The sequence below is a fragment of the Pavona decussata genome, unplaced genomic scaffold (genome assembly GCF_977016875.1).
Source record: "Pavona decussata unplaced genomic scaffold, jaPavDecu1.1 SCAFFOLD_58, whole genome shotgun sequence".
Lineage (NCBI taxonomy): Eukaryota > Metazoa > Cnidaria > Anthozoa > Scleractinia > Agariciidae > Pavona > Pavona decussata.
In genome coordinates, this window is record NW_028145480.1 from 6,057,605 (window position 1) to 6,080,000 (window position 22,396).

The following is a 22,396-nucleotide window of genomic DNA, read 5'->3' on the forward strand; positions in this document are numbered from 1 at the left end:
GCGTACTCAAATGTGACGAACAACTTGGTAGTTTTAAATGTGCGCACGCACGATACAAAACTTGCCCCTTCATTCACGTCAATAAAGTTTCGGGACCCAGGCGATCTATCAGTCACTGATCGTTTCACAGACTTCTCTGCTAGCGTGATCTATTGCATAGATAACGTTGAACCCACAATTCCGTGATTTGCTGTGACGACGGGCTAACGCTCGAAACGTAACGTAACCGCCGACCGGTTAGCTCAGTTGGTAGAGTGCCGGACTACCGTGCGAAAGGTCGTAGGTTCAAACTCCGGCCGAACCACCACTTAGGGTCTTTAAATAACTGAGGAGAGAGTGCTGCCTTTGCTGTGACATCTGCAAATGGTTAGACTTTTAAGTCTTCTCGGATAAGGACGATAAAACCGTAGGCCCCGTCTCACAAAGAGTTCGCAAAGAGTAGGGGATATAGTTCCAGGTGTTGTGGTATGCTCCTGGGTCTGGTCTTTGTGCGTATATTCTCATGGTTGGGTGGGAAAATGCTCGGAGATATTAGCTGCATTAAGCTACTCTAAAATCCGAGGGTAAATAAAGATTGATGATGATTGATTGATGAACGTCAGCAATCGAATCTCTTTACGGGGCCAGATTACCTTGTCAACTCTGTTGATGTATTTCCAATCCATGTTTATGCTGATGCAAATGGATCTTTGTTTCGAAAGAAATTGTGCTGATTTGTTGGCGGGAGCGTTGAAACGATCGAACGCTCGGTTTTGGTAAATTGTGAAGAGAAACAAAACTGACGTTTCGAGAGCTACCCCTACGTCAGAGCGTATCCACTCTGACTTAGTGCTGGTGCCCAAAACGTCACCAAACCAAACTTTCCTTTATGTTAAACAGTTTGCGGTGTTCTTCTGGACGGCGTTTACTAGCTTTTTTTTCTAAAATATAAAACGACTGATCCTTTGAAAGCAGTTACTATCTCGGGGGCCAACTTGCATTCACGCGGCTCTCTGTAGTAAAGATGTCTGGAAAGTATGGCAAAATTATTAAGTTGCACAAACTCCTCACTTTATCACCTCCCTTTTGGAAACTTCGGCTATGTTATCATTCCAGTTTTCGAAATAATAACTGTTTTCGTGTTCGTCTATTGGTTTTGATCACTTTTTGGCTAATTTTGGTGGCAAATCAGGAAATCCAAGATGGCCGCCGTTGAAAAATCATGGTTCAATTTCTGCGTCATATGGCGTCATCACTTCCCGTTGCGAACCTCAAAGGAAACATCCCTAGGTAGTACCACCCTTCAAGTTTCATTGTCATAGCTTTAACATTCTCGGAGAAATAAATGGGATGGTTGGCGAAACCCAAAAGAGGAAAAAAGCCCAGTCAATTCTTGCTCAATATAAGTCGCAAGTGTTATTTAAAAAAGTGTTTTTAAGGAAAATTTTCGGACAAATTTTTTTTCAAATTTTCGAAAAATGGTAACCAGAAAAACCTCAGTCTCCCACTTGGATTATAAGATTGAATTTGAAAGGGAAAAGAAGTGAATTCTGGTAGCTGTAGTCAGATGATACCATCCTGAAAATGGCATGTTGCCATTTTTATTTAGTCCACCTAGTAAGGAGATGGAAGTTCTCTGGAGTCAAGTTTTCTTTTAAAACGCAATAGTCACGAAACAATCACAGATAAATACAAGTTAAAGGAATTGATTTAGGACTAAATCACTATGTAATAAGTCCATAACTAAGCAAAGCAAAAGGGATGTGCCAGCTGCTTATAATATTTTTTCTTTGAATCATTCATGATTATGTTCTGAAAATATTCATGACTTTACACAGTTACTTCCTTAACAGGTACTGTTGTGACCATAGAAAGAGAATCAAAACACAATGAAATTGATAAATGTATCCAACTTTGCGTTCAATGTTTGCCTAGGGATATCGTGTCCTTCAACAGGCGAATGGGAAACATTGTAAACATTGAAAATGATGTATTATTCAGTAAATGACACAGGTATACTCGGAAAAAACCTAAGACCTTCCGATTACTAGTTCGAGACTAGTTTGACACTTTCCGATTGCTAGCATCCGAGCTAGTAATCGGAAGGTCTTAGGTCCGACTCCTAATAGGAGCACTCGGATTTTTTTTCCGAGTATGCCTGTGTCACTTACTGAATTTAACATCATTCTCATTTATTCACCAGGCTTAAAATATTCGATCACATCTATTCCATTGCGCATTGTAAACATTTCTTCTCAGAGCTGCTAAGTAAATAAAATTGGATCTCAACAAGGATCATGAGATATAATGTGGAGATTAGATGACTTGTTTCGTGGAAGCGCACACCGAACAACTAGTTAAAAAGCTGTATCCATCTATGTGACAAGTTTAGCATTTTTTATATATTGATCGCCTCGTTTTCTTATTCTTCCTCTGACTGACTGCTTATTTTTAACCCCCAGTGATTAATCTCTCAGGTCATTGAATTTAATGTCGTTGTTGGTTTTCAAAATTAATCAGAATAAACGAAGATCGACCAGAGCCCTTCGAGTAAAATCCCTCATCTTCCAAAAATGCAACAATGTAGATAGCCACAGAATAATACAAACAGTTGATGATCTTTTTACCCGTATTTATTCTGGTATAAGGCCGCCTCCGTTATCAATAAAAGGGGGATTGAATTAGGATTTAAAGAATGATGCATCGCCAATATGTACTACAGAAAATTGTTTCTTCTAGTTCAAAAACCGGCCATCGATGGGAGCAAACTACTTCCTGTTTTTAATTTTTTTTTTCTAGCGTAAGTCATAATTCCATAGCACCGTGTTCATAGCCAAAGAAATGTTCCTCTCGTGGCATATTTATCAGTTGGCGTCAGCATTACCATAATATAAGAGTTATTATGGAAAGGGAAGCGCCTGATCGCATCAGGCCAGTTCGCTCGTGCTGCTCGAACAATAATGAACCCCACGTTGAAGTTTTTACTACTTTTACAGCTTTTAGCAGGGTTTGGTAAGTGCAAGGTTTGAAGAGTATACCTTACAGAAGCATCGGTTTAAATTGGTTTAAATTTATGATCAACATAAAATGCGCCCACAACAGCTCTTTCAAAATGGGGGAGACAATATCAAATTTCCAGAACATGAAAACGGTTCCTTGCAACGATTAAACTATATATTAGTAGAAAAACGTGAAAAATTGTATGTCCACTTGATTGCCGAAGCGCTGAAAAACATACAGGTAAAATATCATAACCAACTCGAGAACTTGAAAATATGGACGGACATAACGAGCATCGTAAAGAATAAAAACAACGCGAGAGCCTATATTTTCGCAGGAAGGTCCCGAAGAGGGATGACCATTAACGAGACATTTACTACATGACTACTAATGAAATCAGCAAATGTAGTGCCAATGTACATGTAGATGGAAATGAATTACCTATTACCTTATCTTTTACCAAACAATACAATAATTATTTAACGTCGAAAACCTAGAGAGTGCATGTTTTCCCTTTCTCCCGCGCCAAGGAAACATATTTAAAACGTGCGACTTAACAATGTGAAAACTTAGACAGAAACTAGCAAAGCTAACATATAGCGGATACAAGTGATACATAGCAGAGAAAAGACGACGCCAATTGCAACCAGCTCAACCAGAAATGGGAAAAAAGCAGAATGCTGCATTGACGTTTTTACTGCTTTTGCGCATTAGCCATTAGTGCACCAATTGCAACCAGACATGGGAATAGCCCTGTGTTGCTTAAAAATGGGTACTACAGTTTTTGCGTCTGTCAGTTAATGCAATAATCCACGTACAAACGAATATGTCGGAATGGTGGAACTTGTCAAGTGGTTGGAGATGAGAGTAACTCTATCAAGTGTTACAGATGGATATAGGAATTCTTTGTGAAAAATAAGCCGCTCAAGTTGGTTCAGTAAACTCCGAAAATGGGACGAGCGGGATAAATGATTAGATTCGTTGTGTTCATTACTTGTCAGGAAGTGCATGCCCACCTGGGAAAAGGACAGAAGATCCACTAGGACGCTGTTGTGTTTTTCCTTTCATTTATGAAGGGATATCATACGAGTCTTGCACCACAGTAATGAATGGTAACACACCATGGTGCTCATTTGATGCTGTTTACACTGGAGGATGGGCCAATTGTGGTAAGAAATAGTTGAAGAGACAGTAACTTAATGCAGACATTAGATAGTATCTTTAGTATGTTTGGTGGGAGGGAAAGAAATATTAGGCAACCATTAATTCAACAACAGCTTTCCACTGAAGGTATCAGATGGGGAAAATTGTGATAATTTCACATCACATAATTTAAATGGTAAGATAATTTTTTTTCGGGGGGGGGGGGGGGGGGCGTAGTTGGTGGGGGGATTATTGCCAACGAAACATCCGTCGTGCAGTCGTTACTGATTTTTTTTTTTTTGACAAGTACTGCCTCACTAGAACTGATGTCGATGTATTTTCTCAATTATTTTTGATGGGCTTAGAACATAAACATACGTTTTCGAATCCGTGGAAGTTATGGCAGTTAAAACTAGACGTTCGCAGTGAAATGACGAAAGGATACAAACCATTGTATCTGATCATATGTGCAAACTATAAACATCAGTAGTGATAGGTCATTGGAATTAGCCGGGTTTTGGCCTTCCCTTGGCCTTCCCTGCCTTCCTGCATACTAATAAGTACCTTCCTCTATACTAATTAAGTGCCTGGTCAGTGCCTTCCTGCATACTAATTTTTTTGACTTCCTGTATACTAATAAGTGCCGAGGTTTACTAATGAGCGTCACTCTTGCACAAAGGAAACAATAAACTTGCCTAGGCTTGACCGCTCTGTACCCACCCTGACTGGATCTTAAGATTTGTATTGTCAGTTTGAATAAAAGCGCGCTTACTCTTGATAGCGTCACTCTTGCTATCCGTTTGCTGGGAAAATTTATCGCCGAAATTTCAAGTTCTTCGTGACGATTATCGATCATTACCGTTAAAAAACAAAACAAATATATATACGCAAAGTGGCGATGAAAACTCCATATTTCAAGTTTGTTTTACTATTAAAAAACCGTTTTCTTCTATCTATCTCGAGGAGATGAAAAACTATTAAAGTCTCAGCGTTTCACTCACCGTTAGTCAGTTAATTGTGCCCAAAGTTGCATAGAAATTAGTTCAGCTCTGCTGGAAAAACCCCAAGGGAGTATCTTGACGTATTAGCATATAAACAAATTTATATAACTTAACAACGATTAATGGAAACACGCAACTTATTATTGCTAGCAATGGAACCAGACAAGGGATACCGTTTTAAAAACTTTATTAAAAACAATGACAAAAAAGAGTCAAATACACAGCGATTTCAAGCGGATGGAAATTAATTAATCTTCATCTTCTTCGCCCATGGAGTACTTGTAAGGTTTAAATTACTTATGTCGCTGTTTCCCCAGCAGTGTTTGCCATGAGATTTATGATCATCCAAATAATTTACAAACTGAATCCGACGCCTTTTGACGCTTCGAGGCTTGTTGTGATGGGGTTTGTACTGTGGGTAGAGGGGTCAGGAAAGCAAGATTTAAGGGTGGTGGAGGGGTGAGGCTTTCTTTGTAAGGTTTTTGAGAGATAGCCGCTTGTGTTAATTCAGGTGTTACGTTGAAGGGGTTGAGGGGAGTGGAGAATGCTGCCGTTGCTGTCGAAGAATCTAGTGTCCTTGATGTTAAGTCTGGAACAGCGCTGATTATTTCTTCCGGTCGTGTTCTTGAATTTAAAAGCAAAGGTATCCCGGCCAAACAGATTTCTTTTTAAATCAGTACGAAGAGGCTGTGAAAAGACCTTTTGGTTATCTGTTGATTGATCTGAAAACCAGTACCCAAGACAGCTGTAGATTGCGAACAAACGTCCTCCCCAGTGAAGAAGGCTTCAACCAAGCAGGGTTTCAAGAAAATATTCCTCAAGAGCTTTTAAAATATCTCAAACAACAAAACCTAGCGACACCCCCAGTACTTCTAGCTTTGCAAAAAATACAGGGCAGTATGGACGAAATGCTTTCCCGAAACGATCTCCGGGACGATGAAAAAGCTAAACGATGCTTTCAGTTGCAAAACAGATACCTGGCTTTTAAAGAACAATTAAATTCAAGAACACGACCGGAAGAAATAATCAGCGCTGTTCCAGACTTAACATCAAGGACACTAGATTCTTCGACAGCAACGGCAGCATTCTCCACTCCCCTCAACCCCTTCAACGTAACACCTGAATTAACACAAGCGGCTATCTCTCAAAAACCTTACAAAGAAAGCTTCACCCCTCCACCACCCTTAAACCTTGCTTTCCTGACCCCTCTACCCACAGTACAAACCCCATCACAACAAGCCCCGAAGCTTCAAAAGGCGTCGGATTCAGTTTGTAAATTATTTGGATGATCATAAATCTCATGGCAAACACTGCTGGGGAAACAGCGACATAAGTAATTTAAACCTTACAAGTACTCCATGGGCGAAGAAGATGAAGATTAATTAATTTCCATCCGCTTGAAATCGCTGTGTATTTGACTCTTTTTTGTCATTGTTTTTAATAACGTTTTTAAAACGGTATCCCTTGTCTGGTTCTATTGCTAGCAATTATAAGTCGCGTGTTTCCATTAATCGTTGTTAAGTTACATAAATTTGTTTATATGCTAATACGTCAAGATACTCCCTTGGGGTTTTTCCAGCAGAGCTGAACTAATTTCTATGCAACTTTGGGCATAATTAACTGACTAACGGTGAGTGAAACGCTGAGACTTTAATAGTTTTTCATTTCCTCGAGATAGAAGAAAACAGTTTTTTAATAGTAAAACAAACTTGAAATATAGAGTTTTCATCGTCACTTTGCGTATATGTGTGTATGTTTTGTTTTTTAACGGTAACGATCGATAATCGTCACGAATAACCTGAAATTTCGGCGATAATTTTCCCTGTTTCCTTTGTGCAAGAGTGACGCTCATTAGTAAACCTCGGCACTTATTAGTATACAGGAAGTCAAAAAATTAGTATGCAGGAAGGCACTGACTAGGCACTTAATTAGTATGGAGGAAGGCACTTATTAGTATGCAGGAAGGCAGGGAAGGCCAAGGGAAGGCCAAAACCCGGCTAATTCCAATGACCTATTACTACTAACATCTTTGTGACTTTGTCGTGGGACTCTACACTTCTTGTGGTATACTTGACTTTTAAGGAGTACTTTCATACGAATCACTATATAATTAGATATGATATGATATAATATGATATGATATGATATGATATGACATGACATGATATGACATGATATGATATGATATGATATGATATGATATGATATGATATGATATGATATGATATGATATGATATGATATGATATGATATGATATGATATGATATGATATGATATGATATGATATGATATGATATGATATGTGAGAGGTCGTTAAATCGTATTTTTCTTTACAGTAACTTGTTTTGACACTCTTTTTTAATTTTCAGGGAATTCCACCAAAGGTGCGTATTTACCAGTAATTCTATGTGAGACGCAGAATTCTGTGAATCAACTTTTATTATTTATAGCAAAATAGTAATTGTGAATGACTAGTTCCCAAAGGCAGAGAGAGATGATACAGCGCTGTTCAAAATCTTAAGAGACACAAGTCAAATGTTGCGTGCACTCTCAAATTTCATAGAATATCATGGATAGATTTGTTTGGATTCTTATTTCAAGGATTAGCGTGTTTTTACGTCTTGTGTAGACTCTGGATAGTTGATCGAGTGGGCTAGCTTAGAGAGCGAAGTGCGTTCAACTAGACTGAAACGAGCAAAAAGCGAGATGTTGGGGAAGAGGGCAAGAGAAAGGACTGCGCTTTTAGCTGTAACTGACCCGTCCGAATTTACGGTACAGCGGCAACTGGAAATTCTGATTGGTCCCTAAACAATACTGATAAGACGCTGAAACACACCTTTCAAGAATAATTATCTTCTTGGCACGTCGCGGAGTCAGTCGGCATCTTCGATTTAATACCAAATGACAGCATGGCTTCGGTGACGACTGCAAATTTAAGCGATTTTGATCTAACAAAAGTATACCATAGCAAAGCCTTATTCTCGCGGTAAGTCTGGGCCAAGGGATTTCACCTATTGGGTAATTGTTCCACCTCGCAACATTTTGAACATCAGTCACCATCACGCAAATTTTGATTTGGGAGCAGCATGAGAAAAAACGGAAATTGTTGCCGACATTAGCACCAACTAGTACTAAATCGTTTTCCTTTTTACAGAACAAACTGTGTTGCCATGCTTCACAGGCTTTTCTACTTAGACAGGTGACATTTTAATTAGACTTCTCGTTGCTTAACTTTGTTCCTGTATAAAACACTATTTGGAACGTTCATGTTAATGAGCAGAAACTTTGAAGATGGTTGCAGCATTGCTTCTTTTAGAGAAAAATGTGACTTATTTGGAAGCAAGCGACAAATAGAGCCGGATTTATTGCTTATCAGTTATCATTTTGTATTGGTTTTAAATGAGTTTCATGATTTGTGGACGGAGCGACCTGAATGCGTCGGTTACAGCTATGGTCTTAGTCCACCTCCTCTCTTCCGCCTCCCCCCCCCCCCCCCCCCCCCGTTTCCTCTTTGTTCGTTTGTTGCCATTTTGTTCTTTCCCTTACTCCTCGACCATTAAGAAAGGGATTCCTGGGAGTCTGGGCCTTGCGGGAAAACGTATATTCGTAAAAGTACTGAAAACTAATTTTTTGACATCCTTGTAAAATGTTGGTGTCTGTGATAATTATGCAAATGAGCACTGAATAACCTTTGTTTGTTGTATAATTTTCAGAATGTGCCTCTCCCCTGGGAATGGAGTCTAAAGCAATTCCTGACTCAGCCATCAAGGCTACAACAACTGTAAGTTCATTCCAGATTAAAATTATACCTTCGCTTATTTGGATTTTTTGTGCTCGTAGTTTTTAAAGAGAACCAGTTGATAAAGGTAAATTTTAAGATTTTTTTATCAATTACATAAAATCAAGTACACAATATTTCCGCTTACCACATTCGATTAAAAGGACTTACGAAATGTGTTTTTTATAAGTAAGTTATATTTCCAGGTTAACTCGTCTTATGGAGCCTCAAACGCTAGGCTTAACGGAATCGCAGGAAACAACAATACTGGGTCGTGGTCACCTACATTGGTGGACTTAGGACAATGGCTTCAGGTGGATCTGGGTAAGATCACTGCGGTAACAAAGATTGCAACTCAGGGCGGAGGAGAGGCAGCCCAGTGGGTGACTGAGTACAAGGTTTCTTACAGCTTCAATGGTGGTTATTTCAAATTTTATCAGCAATTTTCAAACAACAGCCTTGGCAAGGTGAGTTAGAACTACGGAGATAACATAATTAATCTGATGATCTTTTCTTGCATCTGGTTTATTCTTTTTCTCATTAAAACTTCCAGAAAATTGTATATAGGTACCTAGTTATCATCCGCAAATTTTGAAATTCAATAGGTAAATTGAACTTGGTAGAATTAGGGCAGTATAGTCTTTATACGTAATTTTTATATAATTTCAAATTATTCATATGCAAATATCTAATCAATTTCATATTATACTTTTTAAATTTTAGATTAATTTAAACTGCGCAGCTATTATGAAAGTTTAGTGATAACCGTAATGGTTTTTTTAGATATTGCAAGGTAACAGGGATCAAAACAGCACTGTAATCAACAAATTCAGGCCACCTTTTGCAGCCCGCTTTATTCGCATTCATCCAGTTAAATTTCATGGATGGATCTCGTTGAGGATGGAGCTGTATGGTTGTTCTTCGGGTAAGAAAATTCTGGTGTTCAGTCTGACAAAATTTGACCATTTGCCTGACTAAGCCCCCCGGGTGAGTATTTTAAATGTCGTAATTCAGTTGACTTTTTAACAAACATTTTTAACAAAATTCATCCCTCCTTGCCCAATAAAGCCCCGTCTACACGAGCAATTTTTATATGGCAATTTTTATGTGGCAATTTTTATTTGCCCGTGTAGATGATGAGAAATGACCAATATTTATGTGGCAACTGCGTTTGCTGAAAAGCTGGCGTGTTAGTTTTTATGTGGCAAATAGAAATTGCCACATAAAAAATTGTCCGTGTAGACGAGATGCCACATAAAATGTGACAATTTTTTCAACGCCTGGCCCGTCTTCTGGCTTTCGCCATCTTGCTTTTTGCCTTTCCATGGTCATCTCCGCTGTGCGAAATTATTACTGACGCAAATTAACAACAAATATTTGTCGAGCCATCTACACGGGCAAATAAAAATTGCCACATACAGTTGCCACTTAAAAATTGCTCGTGTAGACGGGGCTTAACTTTGGGCTCTTATGTTTATGCGTCAAACCCCGCTTTACCGTACCGGGTAACTTTAAACTCACCTTGCCAGGAAAGTCAGGTAAAACCAAGCTTACGAGACTTCTTCCCCAGGCCCAAAGCTTGGTAAGTCTGGTTAAAGGCTTTTACCAGCCTTTGTTGATCCTAAACTTTTTTTGCTTTTTCGGGGCTTGTGATTGTACCAGTTCGTTTGAAGCCATGGGAGCACAGTTGAGAGTTGGTGCCCAAGGTAATACAGTGTATAGAAAGTCTATCCCAACTCTAACAACAAGTTCTAAGAAGGTCCAGGGCAGGCATCTGATTGTTCAGTAATTGGGTGAATCAATCTGCATGCTCAAGATTGTAAAATATTATTTTTAGGTTTTACAGATCCAGAAACTCCAGTTTGCGAGACAGGCTTAGGATTGGAAAGTAATGCCACTCCAGATTCTTCAGTGACGGCTTCGAGCACTTTTGGTTCAAATAAACCCGGAAGTGGAAGGCTTCATTTGTACGCTTACCCAGGAGGTATTGGAGGATGGGTAGCCAGTAATGACAGCGAGGACAGCTGGTTCCAGGTGGACTTTGGGAAATGGACAAAAGTGACAAGAATCTCGACTCAGGGGAGACAAGATCTTCCTCAGTGGGTGACAAAATACAATGTGTCTTATTCTTACGACGGAATCTTGTTTAGATACTACCACAAGGTAATATTAACAATTTGAATCCTGGGTAAGCTACTAATAATCATTACTACTTTTTTTGAGGAAGTAAAAAAAATCATACTATAGTCTTTCTTTTTCTTTTCCAAGTCATTTGAAGGCAACAGCGATCAGTTTACAGTTGTGAGTCACAAGCTGCAGGATCCCATTATTACACGATACATACGAATCAACCCAGTCAGCTATGATGGTTGGTTATCAGCAAGAGCCGATTTCTATGGATGTAAATCTGGTACGAATTAGTTGTTATCCCAAAAGCTGTTGTGAAATTGCCGTTATTCTGAATAATGAATCAGTTCACGGGTCTTACCTCACTTTTTCATCACATCCCAATTTATATCGCAACTTTACATCTCACAGGATTTTCAGTTCCTGATATCAGTTGTTGGAAACCAATAGGGATGGAAAGCGGCCACATAACAAATATCGCGATAACAGCCTCCTCTAAAAGGAGTTCACTAGATGGACCTGAAAATGCCAGGCTTCATTTTAAAGGTAAGAAGGCTAAGTAGCAATTATGGTATAGAATAGGAGATTCGATAATTAACATTCTAAAGATTGCCGAAACCCCGACTAAAGGTTATTGATTGAGTTTCTACCAATAAATACCAAGTTTACTAAAGCTCACCTATAGATTCCCTAATTTGTTAAACGCAAAACATTCTCATCCCACTCTCAAAGAATTAATAAGAAGTAACCTAAAATCTACATAAAATTGTCACCGGAGTTTAATTTCGTGCGTTGCCGATTTCTTGTGTTTGGCGCGAACAAAATTTTGTTAAATTCTGAGACTCTGACTTAGCCAGTGGGAAAAAGTTTGTTTGCGGATTTCCGGCATGTTCCTTCCCAAAGAGACAGGTCTGTAAGGTTCACATAAGACAACCCTAATCTGGGAATATGTGGCAGGACAGCGACGAGGTCCATGCAGAACTCATAAATCTCAAATTAGAGATCAGAGAATTAACTCTACAGTGTATGTTGTAGCGGTACTTAAGTGAACCCATGAATTTCCCACTGATCATTATCCCTAGTAAGGACAAGGGTGACGACACGAGACAAAGACATCGGAGAAAATCAAACCCACAACCTCTGGATTTGATCAACCGTTGCTCTACCGACTGGGTTACGACGCAGACGAGAGATACGTCTCGTAAGTGACTACCCCCCTCAAGCGACTACCTTTCAGGGAACGTTTTTGACTGAGGTCCCAGCCGAACGCTATATTTAGATTGATTATCTCTCATTGAATCCCCCTTTTTAAGCAACCAGCTTCATGAACTTGTATTTGGATTTGTTCTCAGTCTACAACTTCTTACAGTGACTATCTTCATAAAGCTTGTAGGAGTTAATACCAGGTCAATAATGAGCAACAATCTCGCGTTAGCAACTACGTTTACTAGTACTGAGTATGCTTCTTTACCAGCTCTAAATTAGTAATGGCTAAGCATTGACGGTTGTCTGTGTAAAGTTTGGGTTGGGATCTTATCTTTTTCTTCAGTGAGGTTGCATGCTTCCAGTATAAATATATAATGTATAGTATAAATGTATAGGTTTAAAGCTTGTCTAAAACCATCTATTTATTTATCATATTACTCATTTACCTTGAAAAAGGAGAAACTGAACGTGGAGGTGGCTGGATACCGCAATTTAGTGACCACAACCAATGGCTTCAAGTCGACTTTGGAAATGATACGCAGATTACCGGCATTTCTACCCAGGGTCACGTTTTGGAATTTTCCTGGGTGGAGAGTTACTCACTGAGATACAGCACTGATGGTCTCAATTTCGAACAATATCACTCAAGATCACACAATAAGGTAAATTACTCAGTTTTCATTTGGAAATCCCAAATTGAAAAGCACACTTATTCAGCAGAGATATGTACTATTAACAGCAAACGGTCATGCACGCAGAATGTTCATGGGGAATTGGTCATCTGAGTAAAAATCATTTTACACGAGTCCTGGTTTGTCTTTCAGAGTGAGGGACTCAATATCGATTTTTTTTTTCAGAATCTTACTGTGTTACTGTAAATTAAATCAGTTTTCGATAAAGGAAAGATCGCACAAAAGTCACCGGATGTCCAAAACTGGACTTTCATGGTTGTAAGAAGAGGAGGAGGAAGTAGGCGAATTGTGAGATCTAGTCAGAAAGATTCGAACATCCCGCTGTTTTATTCTATGCCTCAATTTACCTTCCTTATGTTGGCGGCTCACGATTCCTCTTAACTAACCCGCTTAGTGCATCTAAAAGTTCCATTCTTGTCCATTCTCCCAAAGGGCGCTAATCAATGTTCTGAAGACCTTTTTTCTGTTTGTCCATTTTTTCTTCCTGCAAGACCTATTACTTTACCAACAAAATAGTTAGTAAACCGTTTAAAAGGAACCTGCTAAGTTCTGAATATACTTTAACCCAACATTATTTTTTGTTTTCTTTTTTTCTGTTCATTTTTCTTTTGTCGCTTTCTCTAGATTTTTTCAGGAAACAGAGATCGAAACGACCTTGTCAGTCATAGTTTGGAACCACCAATAAGAGCACAGTACCTCAGAATCATTCCAGAGTCTTGGAAATTCGAAATAGCACTGAGGGTAGAGCTGTATGGCTGTAGAAAAAGTAAAAATTCCTTTATTTAATATTACTTCTGGAATTAGTGAAGATAAAGAAATTTCAGCCAAAAACTCAAATTAGCCGCACCTAAGAGAAAATACCGTGAGTGGGCAGAGAAGGAAAGAAAGGGCTTATGTGTTTTTCCAATTATAACGAAAGTTTAACTTAATCTTTAGCCAAAGTCAAACTTTGAATTATGTACTTTCGTTTAAACTTTTGAATCAGGCGGATGAAATCCTATATTGTGACTACTTTAGTGATAAACAACAAACAGAAGAGAATCGATAGTATTTTGTTCTTGCTGCAGAGAATGGGAACTACTCCGAGTGGAGTAGTTGGTCCCTATGTCCTGTAACATGTGGCCGTGCTGGAACCCGCTCAAGGACCCGTACTTGCACAAATCCTCTCCCGGGTCCTTATGGAAATGGTTGCTCTCACTTGGGGAACAGCACCGAGATAGTAGATTGTAATCTTACAAGCTGCCCAGGTAGGCCATGCAGGGTTTGTATCGATCAATGTGGCTCCACAACAAATTGACGTTACACTATGGGAAATAGTCTTTAATTTTCAGACCTCGAGTTTAAAAAGTTGAGATAGGCTGTTAGTGTTGACAAATTTAATTTTCCTGTCGCCTATATTTCCGCTTTTAAATTTCTGCGAGTTACCATTTTGGATTCCATGGTCACACGGTTACCCAATTATTCCATACCTAAGAACTCCTGCTTCCTGACGTTAGCGGCAATCGTATGGCGTCATAAGGGTCTCATAAATTCCAAGATGATTGTTGGAAAGCAAAAATACTCAATAATAATAATCAATAAAAATAATAATCTTCAACTGAAGTTTTCAAATCTGCTTTACAAATGGTATTAATTAAACAAAGTATATAGTGTTAAAAAGTAAACTGTAAAGGCATAAAAATTAGATCATAAACATCATGCTAACTAATTCTGTTAAAAATTAAAATCGTATAAAAGTTATCATAAAGGACTAATTGAGATATGTTCTTTTAAAAAGGAGAGTCTTAAGTTTCCGTTTAAAAATGTTAATACTGTGTTCCTTCCTGAGTTCCAGAGGTAGTCCATTCCACAATCGAGGTCCGCAGTAGCGAAGGTTCGGTCTCCGAGGGTGGCCAACGTTTTAACTGCCAGTGGTTTGAGCGTATAGTTATCGTTAGATCTCAAACCATAACTGGAATTCGGCTTCGATGTAATTAAGTCACGTATATACTCAATCCACTTTTGTTTGTTGTAAGAGCGGAGGTTCCCTTTCAAGAGTACAATATTCTGAATTTGAATGATTGACTCTTCACTATATAACTAAGTCGGCGAGGATGTTTCACCGCTTAGCAGCGATCCATTCAATTTTTCAAAAAAGCAGATTATCATAGTAACAAAGCGATCACATCATGTGTTTTATGTATCAATAATTTTATCAACATCTACATCCACTTTAAAATGTTGTTATTCCCTTGGTGGAAGTGCTGGTCTTCAAGCCTGCAAAGTTTAAAAAATTCTATGTGAGTGGCTGAAACATTTCCTTTCAAAACAACTAAGTAAACGCTTCGCTCTTTTATTAATTATTATTATTATTATTATTATTATTATTATTATCATCATCATCATCATCATCATTATTATTATTATTATTATTACTATTATTATTATTATTATTATTATTATTATTATTATTATTATTATTATTTTTCGTCCGGAGTCAAGTATGTCAAGTGTTTACCTGTCTAAATGAAACAATGTTTTACCATATGTTACACCATTCACGTAGGACGAATGTCCACGAGAGCGTCTACGAATCCACTAATTCCTGTCAATATTTTCTGTAAAATTTAGACCTATTTCCAGAGTGTGACTCCCCGCTGGGTATGGAAGATAAAAGAATTCCCGACTCTGCTATCCAAGCTACAACGGCTGTGAGTACGGGTTTGTGTTGATTGTTATTTTTGATATCATTGTATCGTCTTTTCTTGATAATTTTTTATCCCGTTCTAGTTTACGCGTTTCTTGTTATCATAGTTGGTCCTTAGCTTTTGCCAATGACCTTTAAATCGATTCTGAGATTGCCAATGCATGGCCAATCAGTAGGTCACACATACAAATGATCAGTTATCGATTGTTAGCGGATTCCAAAGTGCAATTTGTTAGGCATGCAGGGAAGAAGAGGTTCGGGGTCACTTATTTTTGGACAGTTATCCCATCGTGCAGTGCTTACCGAGTTATCACATAATTCCGCTATTGCTGTTTTATTTCTTACTTTGCGCACAAATTTTCAGAGAAGTGGTTATTTTTTTCTCAATTAGCACGTGAGTTGAACAACTAATATTTCAAAAAGAACTTGTGATCATTCAAAGCCATCCCGTTTTGTAAACGAGAACAGTATCTGGTAATTCTACAATAAGATAAACCGTTCAAGAAGCGTTTCACGTCTGTGTCTAAGGACTTTGATCTGAAACCGCTAGAAGCCCTCGTCGAGCAATTGGAAGCTTCGTAGAATTGCAATTATTCTTCATCCAAGACCTCGTACTACGATGTGATAGCTAGAGCGACGAAATGTGTATGTGTGGAAGAATACCAAGGAACGGGCCACAGTTGCATGTTAAGATAAGAGGGAATTTTCTGGCACTTTTCCCTGCCTTTCAAGCGATTTTCTCGCACTCCTTTTGTGCTCCTATCCTCAATAAACCGCCGAGTGATCCAGTATTATGATAGCTTTCGAGAAAATCTTTCGAAAACTGTTGTCGAAAACTCCTTATACCTATGCAACCGGGTCCAGGAGCTCAACCCAATGACCATTAATACTTTATTAAACACTTTATACACTTTTAGCGGCAAGACGGATTGCCTCACCAAGCTAGGCTTAATTACAAAGCAGGATTTGGAGAATTTGGGGCATGGATGCCAAGAATGAAGGACCTTGGACAATGGATTCAGGTGGATCTGGACAACATCGCCATGGTTACAAAGATTGCAACCCAGGGTAGTTATATGTGGGCCTTCTGGGTGACTGAGTACACGGTTTCATACAGCTTGGATGGTGGTTATTTCCGAGTTTATCGACCTGTCCCATATAATAGGTTTGACGAGGTAATGACTGTAAAGGAAAAAGATTGTAATTAGCAGAAGGATCTTAACCTCAGAGGAACCCCACAAAAAAAGCTTTGTACTTAAAATGCAGTCTTCTGTTGCTTCCGGATCATTGTAGGGTCTTTTAAAGGGATACTTGTTTAAGCTAACACAGTTTGATCTGCTGGGAGAATTGAAGTGAAAATTAAGGTCGTAGAAAATTTTAGGGTTCAAGCACATCCAGGCTTCACCCGATTAATAATTTGGCTCATTTTCAATTGAAGGGGAAGCACTTACCCACTCTATCCCTTCATTGATCATAAACTCTGTTCTATTAAGTTCTAGTCACGTGACCTGAAAATGACTGTGATACCCTGAAGAAGAAAGGCAGTGCCTGTCGAAATATTGAAGTGAATATATTTCTCTAACCATGAAATCAGCCGTCCTCTTTTTTTGCATCATTTATAACGGTGACAGTAACGGTCAATTTTGGAAAGGTCACGCGACATGATAAATGCCAAAACATCTTAAAAGGTAAACGAGGAGTACCACCTTAAAAAGTGGAATTACGTAGGTAAGTCTGTATTAAGCAAGTTTAATTAGAAACGTTTTCAAACCTTTTGACTACAAATGTTCCCCGTATTTAAAAACAACTTTGTGACGTTATCAACCAAGGAATGTCGGGTTAGTGACAAGCAATTTACTTAATTTACACTTTCTTTAGATCGCTTAAGTTAATTTATCAATAGAGAAGAGAAGGTCTTTAAACTCTCTGTTGGAGGTATTTCAAGGATAAATAACCAAGAGTTCAGTTACTTCAGGGAACGAAATCTTATGCCATTAATTCCGTAATTCCTAGCGGGTTGATATTTGTCCCTCCGCGGGAGTTCGAGATGACATTTCGGCAAGGTAAACTCCAGGTTTGTTCCTTAAAACGATTCGCTGCCGAGTTGGGTGCCTCTGGTCTGTTGCAGTCAGTCCTATTGACTTTGAAAAAACAAATGAAATTGAATGCCACTTTGTAGTACATGTATTTACCTTTCTTTCCTTTAGGTGTTTCAAGGTAACAGGAACAATAACATATTTTTCAACACATTCAACCCACCTATCGTGGCTCGCTTTATTCGTGTGCACCCAGTAAAATTCCATGGATCCTTAGTGCTGAGAATGGAGTTATACGGCTGTCGAACGGGTAGGTAGCATTGTTCAAAAACCGTGCAGCTAATTTTGTAAATGTACCTATAAGAACCGTGAAATCGAAAAATTTGAAGATGGTGGGTCAAACACAACAGAAAACCGCGAGTGATAAAGTCGAGGGCGATAGCCGCCATGTTTTGCGAAAGCACATGATTTGGTTAGGCGGGACTCAGAAAAACGTCCGAGAAACGAAGCCTCACAGGTTTCATCGGTGAACTTGTGTCAATTGGCGGCGTGTCCTCAGTAGCCAAAAAAAACCAGCAATGTTATCTCATACATAGAGTAACATGAACTGACACAACAGGGTACTAAACTAGGTGTATCGTTTTGTGTTTCAACCGGCCGATACAACAATTTTTAGCAGCCTTTCAAAATATTCAACATTCAATTTTCCTCAAGTGCAGACATAAAAATTTACCTTTCATTTCGGTAAACGCGAAGGAAAATTCGTGCGGTGTCGATTTCCTGTTCAACAGAAATGTACAATCAAAGTACCTATATTTTGTGTTTTATTGTTGTTTTGTTACTTGTTTCGTAATCGAAAGAAAACTGGAAGTCTGGCTTGAGTATTGGATCGGCCGACCAAAACTGGATGCCGAGGGCAAGTAACTCTAGAAGGAAAGAAAAATGGAAAGAGAGAAAGCAACGGTTATTCAGAACTTATAAAAATAGTACAAGCAGAAGCGAAAGAACGTGATAGAAACATGAACGTTATTAAAATGATTATATCATTAATTCAGTAACGTTTGCTAATGACAGAGAAGTACTATTTCGTAGGATTTTCAGCCCCTAAGCCTCCGGTTTGTGAAGCTGGCTTGGGATTGGAAAGTTACGCCATTCCTGACTCGTCAGTGACAGCCTCCAGTTGGTGGGGTCCTCATAAACCTGGAAATGCAAGGCTTCACTTGTACGTGAAACCTGGAAACTTGAATGTTCGTGGAGGCTGGGAGCCAATGCCTGGAAATAAGAAAAACAGCTGGTTCCAGGTGGACTTCGGGAATTGGGCTAAAGTGACGATAATCTCAACACAAGGAAGTCCATTAAAACCGCAATGGGTGACGAAATACCTTGTGACATATTCTTATGACGGACTGTTCTATAAGGATTATTCCAAGGTAACCACGTGTCACTTAGATTTATTGAAAATAATTTTCACTTGATAACGAACTATCGCCCTCTATTCTTACAGAAGTGATTTGTGTAGGGATTATGCCAAGGTCATTGCAGTATCTCTTAAATTGTTGAGATCAGTCTAGATTATTTTCCATAGTAAGTTTGCCGATTTTCTATAAGCACTGTGTATTTTGTTGCTTTTAACAATTATTGGTGTGACTTTGGTGTAAATCATCAAAAGGTAATCGGGCACAATCGGAACTGCGTTCGTTTGTGTTTAATTAAACCCAACTGAACAGGCTGTCAACACCAGTCCTGTATACCTGCTTTAGTCACAAAAAGTGCATAGGTCGCATCTCAAGCAGTAAATCTGTTCCTTCTCAGATGAATGCTTTCCACTCATCTTGTGTTCCATTGCAACTCAATCTGAAGAGTTTGTTGTGAGAAAATTTACAACAGCCAATGAAATAAAAAATACCTTCATTGCCCTCCCAACAAGAAAGAAATGATTGCAGAACGGGTGGCAGGCCTGCCCTAGAGGGGCCCAGGGAGCATCCAAATTAAAACTGGAGAGCGAAATATAGACAGGCCTGGTCTTTGATAAAAGAACGCTCTTAAGCAGAATCTAATGGAATGCCGAATGAGACAAAATGAGAGGACCACCGCCAAGTATCGTTGACACTACCGAAGTTACTACACCACAGTAAGCAATTCGGAAAAGAACTTGACTCGCAGATCAGGCGAACGAGAACTAATACGCCAGCGTTCACGATAGACTCCATGATAATAATGTTATTTTACGGATTTTTTCTTTGAGATTACCGAATGTAGTCAGATTGAATTGTACCCTGGAATGGAACTCTAAGTCCGCCATTGATGAGCTGGTGCTTGAGTGTCCTTTGAAGGCCCCTCCGAGTCCAATACGAAAGCAGAGCTCGAGAATGATCGCGTGGCGTGATACCCAACGAAGTTAGCTTCCGTAGGCTTCATTGCTATGTCCATCATATCCTTTCTGTCTAATAACGGAGTCTCCAAAAAATGTCAACGACGAATTCATCGAGACACTTTAAGATTATTATCATACACATTACGTGCCCGTCTGCTCTCCATCCGTATCTGCGTCTATGGTCTGGCCCTCGAGGTGTTTTACGATTGTGGAATCACGCACGAGAATGATAGAACATAAAACATAAAGATGATTGACGCTGTAATAAGAACTTTGTTTTGTATTTAAATTGTTGAACTATTTTCACCAATATCTGTCCCAGTGCGTTAGTTTGCTCGCGCCATTATTAACATGTCAATTTAACAGGAAGGAAAATTGATCAGGAAAATTCTTATTCGGAGCACTGTAATAAACAAAGACGACAACAGACTGCTTTTCTGTTTTATAGAACTGTTTAATCACCAACAAAGCTCAAATGAGTTAACATAAGAATCAGTGGGTAACGGTACGTCAAAGAAAACATGCGACTCGTTTTCAAATTCGACTTGAATGTTGGGACCATCTTGTAAAAAAAACGTAGAGGCGATGACGATGAACGTTTTGAATAGGGCGAACGAGTAGCAAAAGTTTTCCTAGCAAGCGAATTGAAACGAATGACTAGGCTTGAACAAGGGCACTTTTATTTTGAAAACATAATAAATGTTTAAAACCACCAGTCAGTGGGTAGCGATTACTGTGAACAATAGTGGGCGAGGTGGAGCAAGCCGATTGTTCCTCCTTCCCCTATTGTGTAAGAGTGACCTGCCTATTATTTTCCCTCCCCCAATTGTATAAGGGTAACGCTCATTGCTAGACCTATCCACTTGCTAGTATGCCAATGCCTATTGTGACGACACTTATACATATCAAGGATTTACCTCGACCTACCTCGACACTAAACAGGATAATTTTTAACATATGTAACTACTCTTTTGTTTTACTCAAACCATGCGTTCTCTTCCAAGGAATTCGATGGCAACAGTGACCAGTATACAGTTGTGAGTCACAAGCTGCAGAATCCCATTATTACACGGTTCATCCGAATCAACCCAATAAGCTACCATCGTTTTGGCATTGCATTGAGGGCTGACTTCTATGGTTGTAAATCTGGTAATTATAATTACAAAATATATCATATTTATTGGTTGCAAAAAAGTGGGCGTCTACAAAGATAGAACATGATCAATGGAAAGTACCATGCACTGAGCTTGATTGGATCCCCTGAAATGGAGTTTGCATTGGGAGGGGTTGTAGGCTGAATATGCGTTTGAAACATTGAAAATGAAACCTTTTTAGCTCAACGACTGAAATGGCCAACAAAAACGAAATGGGAAAACTGGGGAGGCTCAATAGAAATGATGGGCCAGTTATTTAAACAGAGTCTAACTTAGGCCCCGGCTTACGGCAATCAATGGGCCTCCAAATCTGTTTATAAGTGGTTTACTTTAAAAGATAGATAGTTTTCTAGACTGGGATGCAAGCCTTCTTGTTACCGTCGGCAGTTTAGATATGACTGATGGAAAAATTGAAAATGGCTTAGAACTTGGTTTTGTTAAACACCGTCTAAACTGTCTTTAATAACTGACCCAATTGAGTTTGGTGCTTTCTGGTCTTAAAAAGGTGGCCATATTAATTAATAGTAGATTCAGTTTCTCAGGGTCGCCCTATCATGTGAATTGTTTTTGACATTACACAGGTTTTCCACTTCCTAAATTAAGTCCTTGTAGGACGCCGTTGGGGATGGAAAACGGCCAAATAACAGACGATTCCATAACAGCGTCCTCTCAAATTCCAGCCTATGGCCCTGAGAATGCCAGGCTCCGCTTCAGTAGAGGCTCCTGGAGGCCACAAACGAGCGATAGGAATCAGTGGCTTCAAATAGACTTGGGAAATAAGACGCAAATTACCGGTATTTCTACCCAGGCTCATCGCTTTCATTATTTCTGGGTGAAGAGTTACTCACTGCGATACAGCAACAAGGGTGCCTTTTTCGAAGTATATAAACAGGGGCAACAAGTCAAGGTAAAATTGTAAAGCGTTAATATCAAAAAGGTTGAAGTCTTTGTCTTGGTTTTGGGGTACTAGTAGCTAGTCGGATATTGGAAAGCGGTTCCAAAAACAAATGGCGCGGGAAAATGTGGTCAGGAACAAAAGACGTGTGGACAGCGGAGAGAGAGCGAAGGAACGCCCTTTCGCTTTTCTAATCATTAAGTCTTTTCAGTATACTTAAATACCCTGTGATTCGTCAATTTGACATCTTTTGTGAACACTGAAGCGTCCTTGATCTTCATAAAAAGATGATACATTGGTGGAGGCGAGACATCTGTCGGCCGC

General features: G+C 39.1%; 2 protein-coding genes across 2 annotated transcripts in view; both read left to right on the plus strand.

The window, feature by feature from the left end:
* LOC146479902 (uncharacterized) overlaps nt 1–22,396 on the plus strand; it is a 76,360-nt gene that overhangs the window by 15,153 nt on the left and 38,811 nt on the right. The window lies entirely within an intron of this gene.
* LOC146479904 (lactadherin-like) lies at nt 3,996–13,732 on the plus strand. Its single transcript, XM_085110775.1, has 10 exons — nt 3,996–4,148; nt 7,494–7,508; nt 8,838–8,905; nt 9,109–9,369; nt 9,686–9,827; nt 10,740–11,065; nt 11,171–11,312; nt 11,441–11,575; nt 12,692–12,897; nt 13,552–13,732. The coding sequence occupies exons 1-10, from the start codon at nt 4,085–4,087 to the stop codon at nt 13,711–13,713; spliced, it is 1,521 nt and encodes a 506-aa protein (XP_084966901.1). The 5' UTR covers nt 3,996–4,084; the 3' UTR covers nt 13,714–13,732.

What these genes read in the sequence shown, in the direction of transcription:
- LOC146479904 (XM_085110775.1), top strand. Translation starts at nt 4,085, where the DNA reads ATGAATGGTAACACACCATGGTGCTCATTTGATGCTGTTTACACTGGA. An exon ending in TTTCTATGGATGTAAATCTG is followed by an intron (nt 11,313 to 11,440) that starts GTACGAATTAGT and finishes TACATCTCACAG; the next exon opens with GATTTTCAGTTCCTGATATC. An exon ending in TGCCAGGCTTCATTTTAAAG is followed by an intron (nt 11,576 to 12,691) that starts GTAAGAAGGCTA and finishes ACCTTGAAAAAG; the next exon opens with GAGAAACTGAACGTGGAGGT.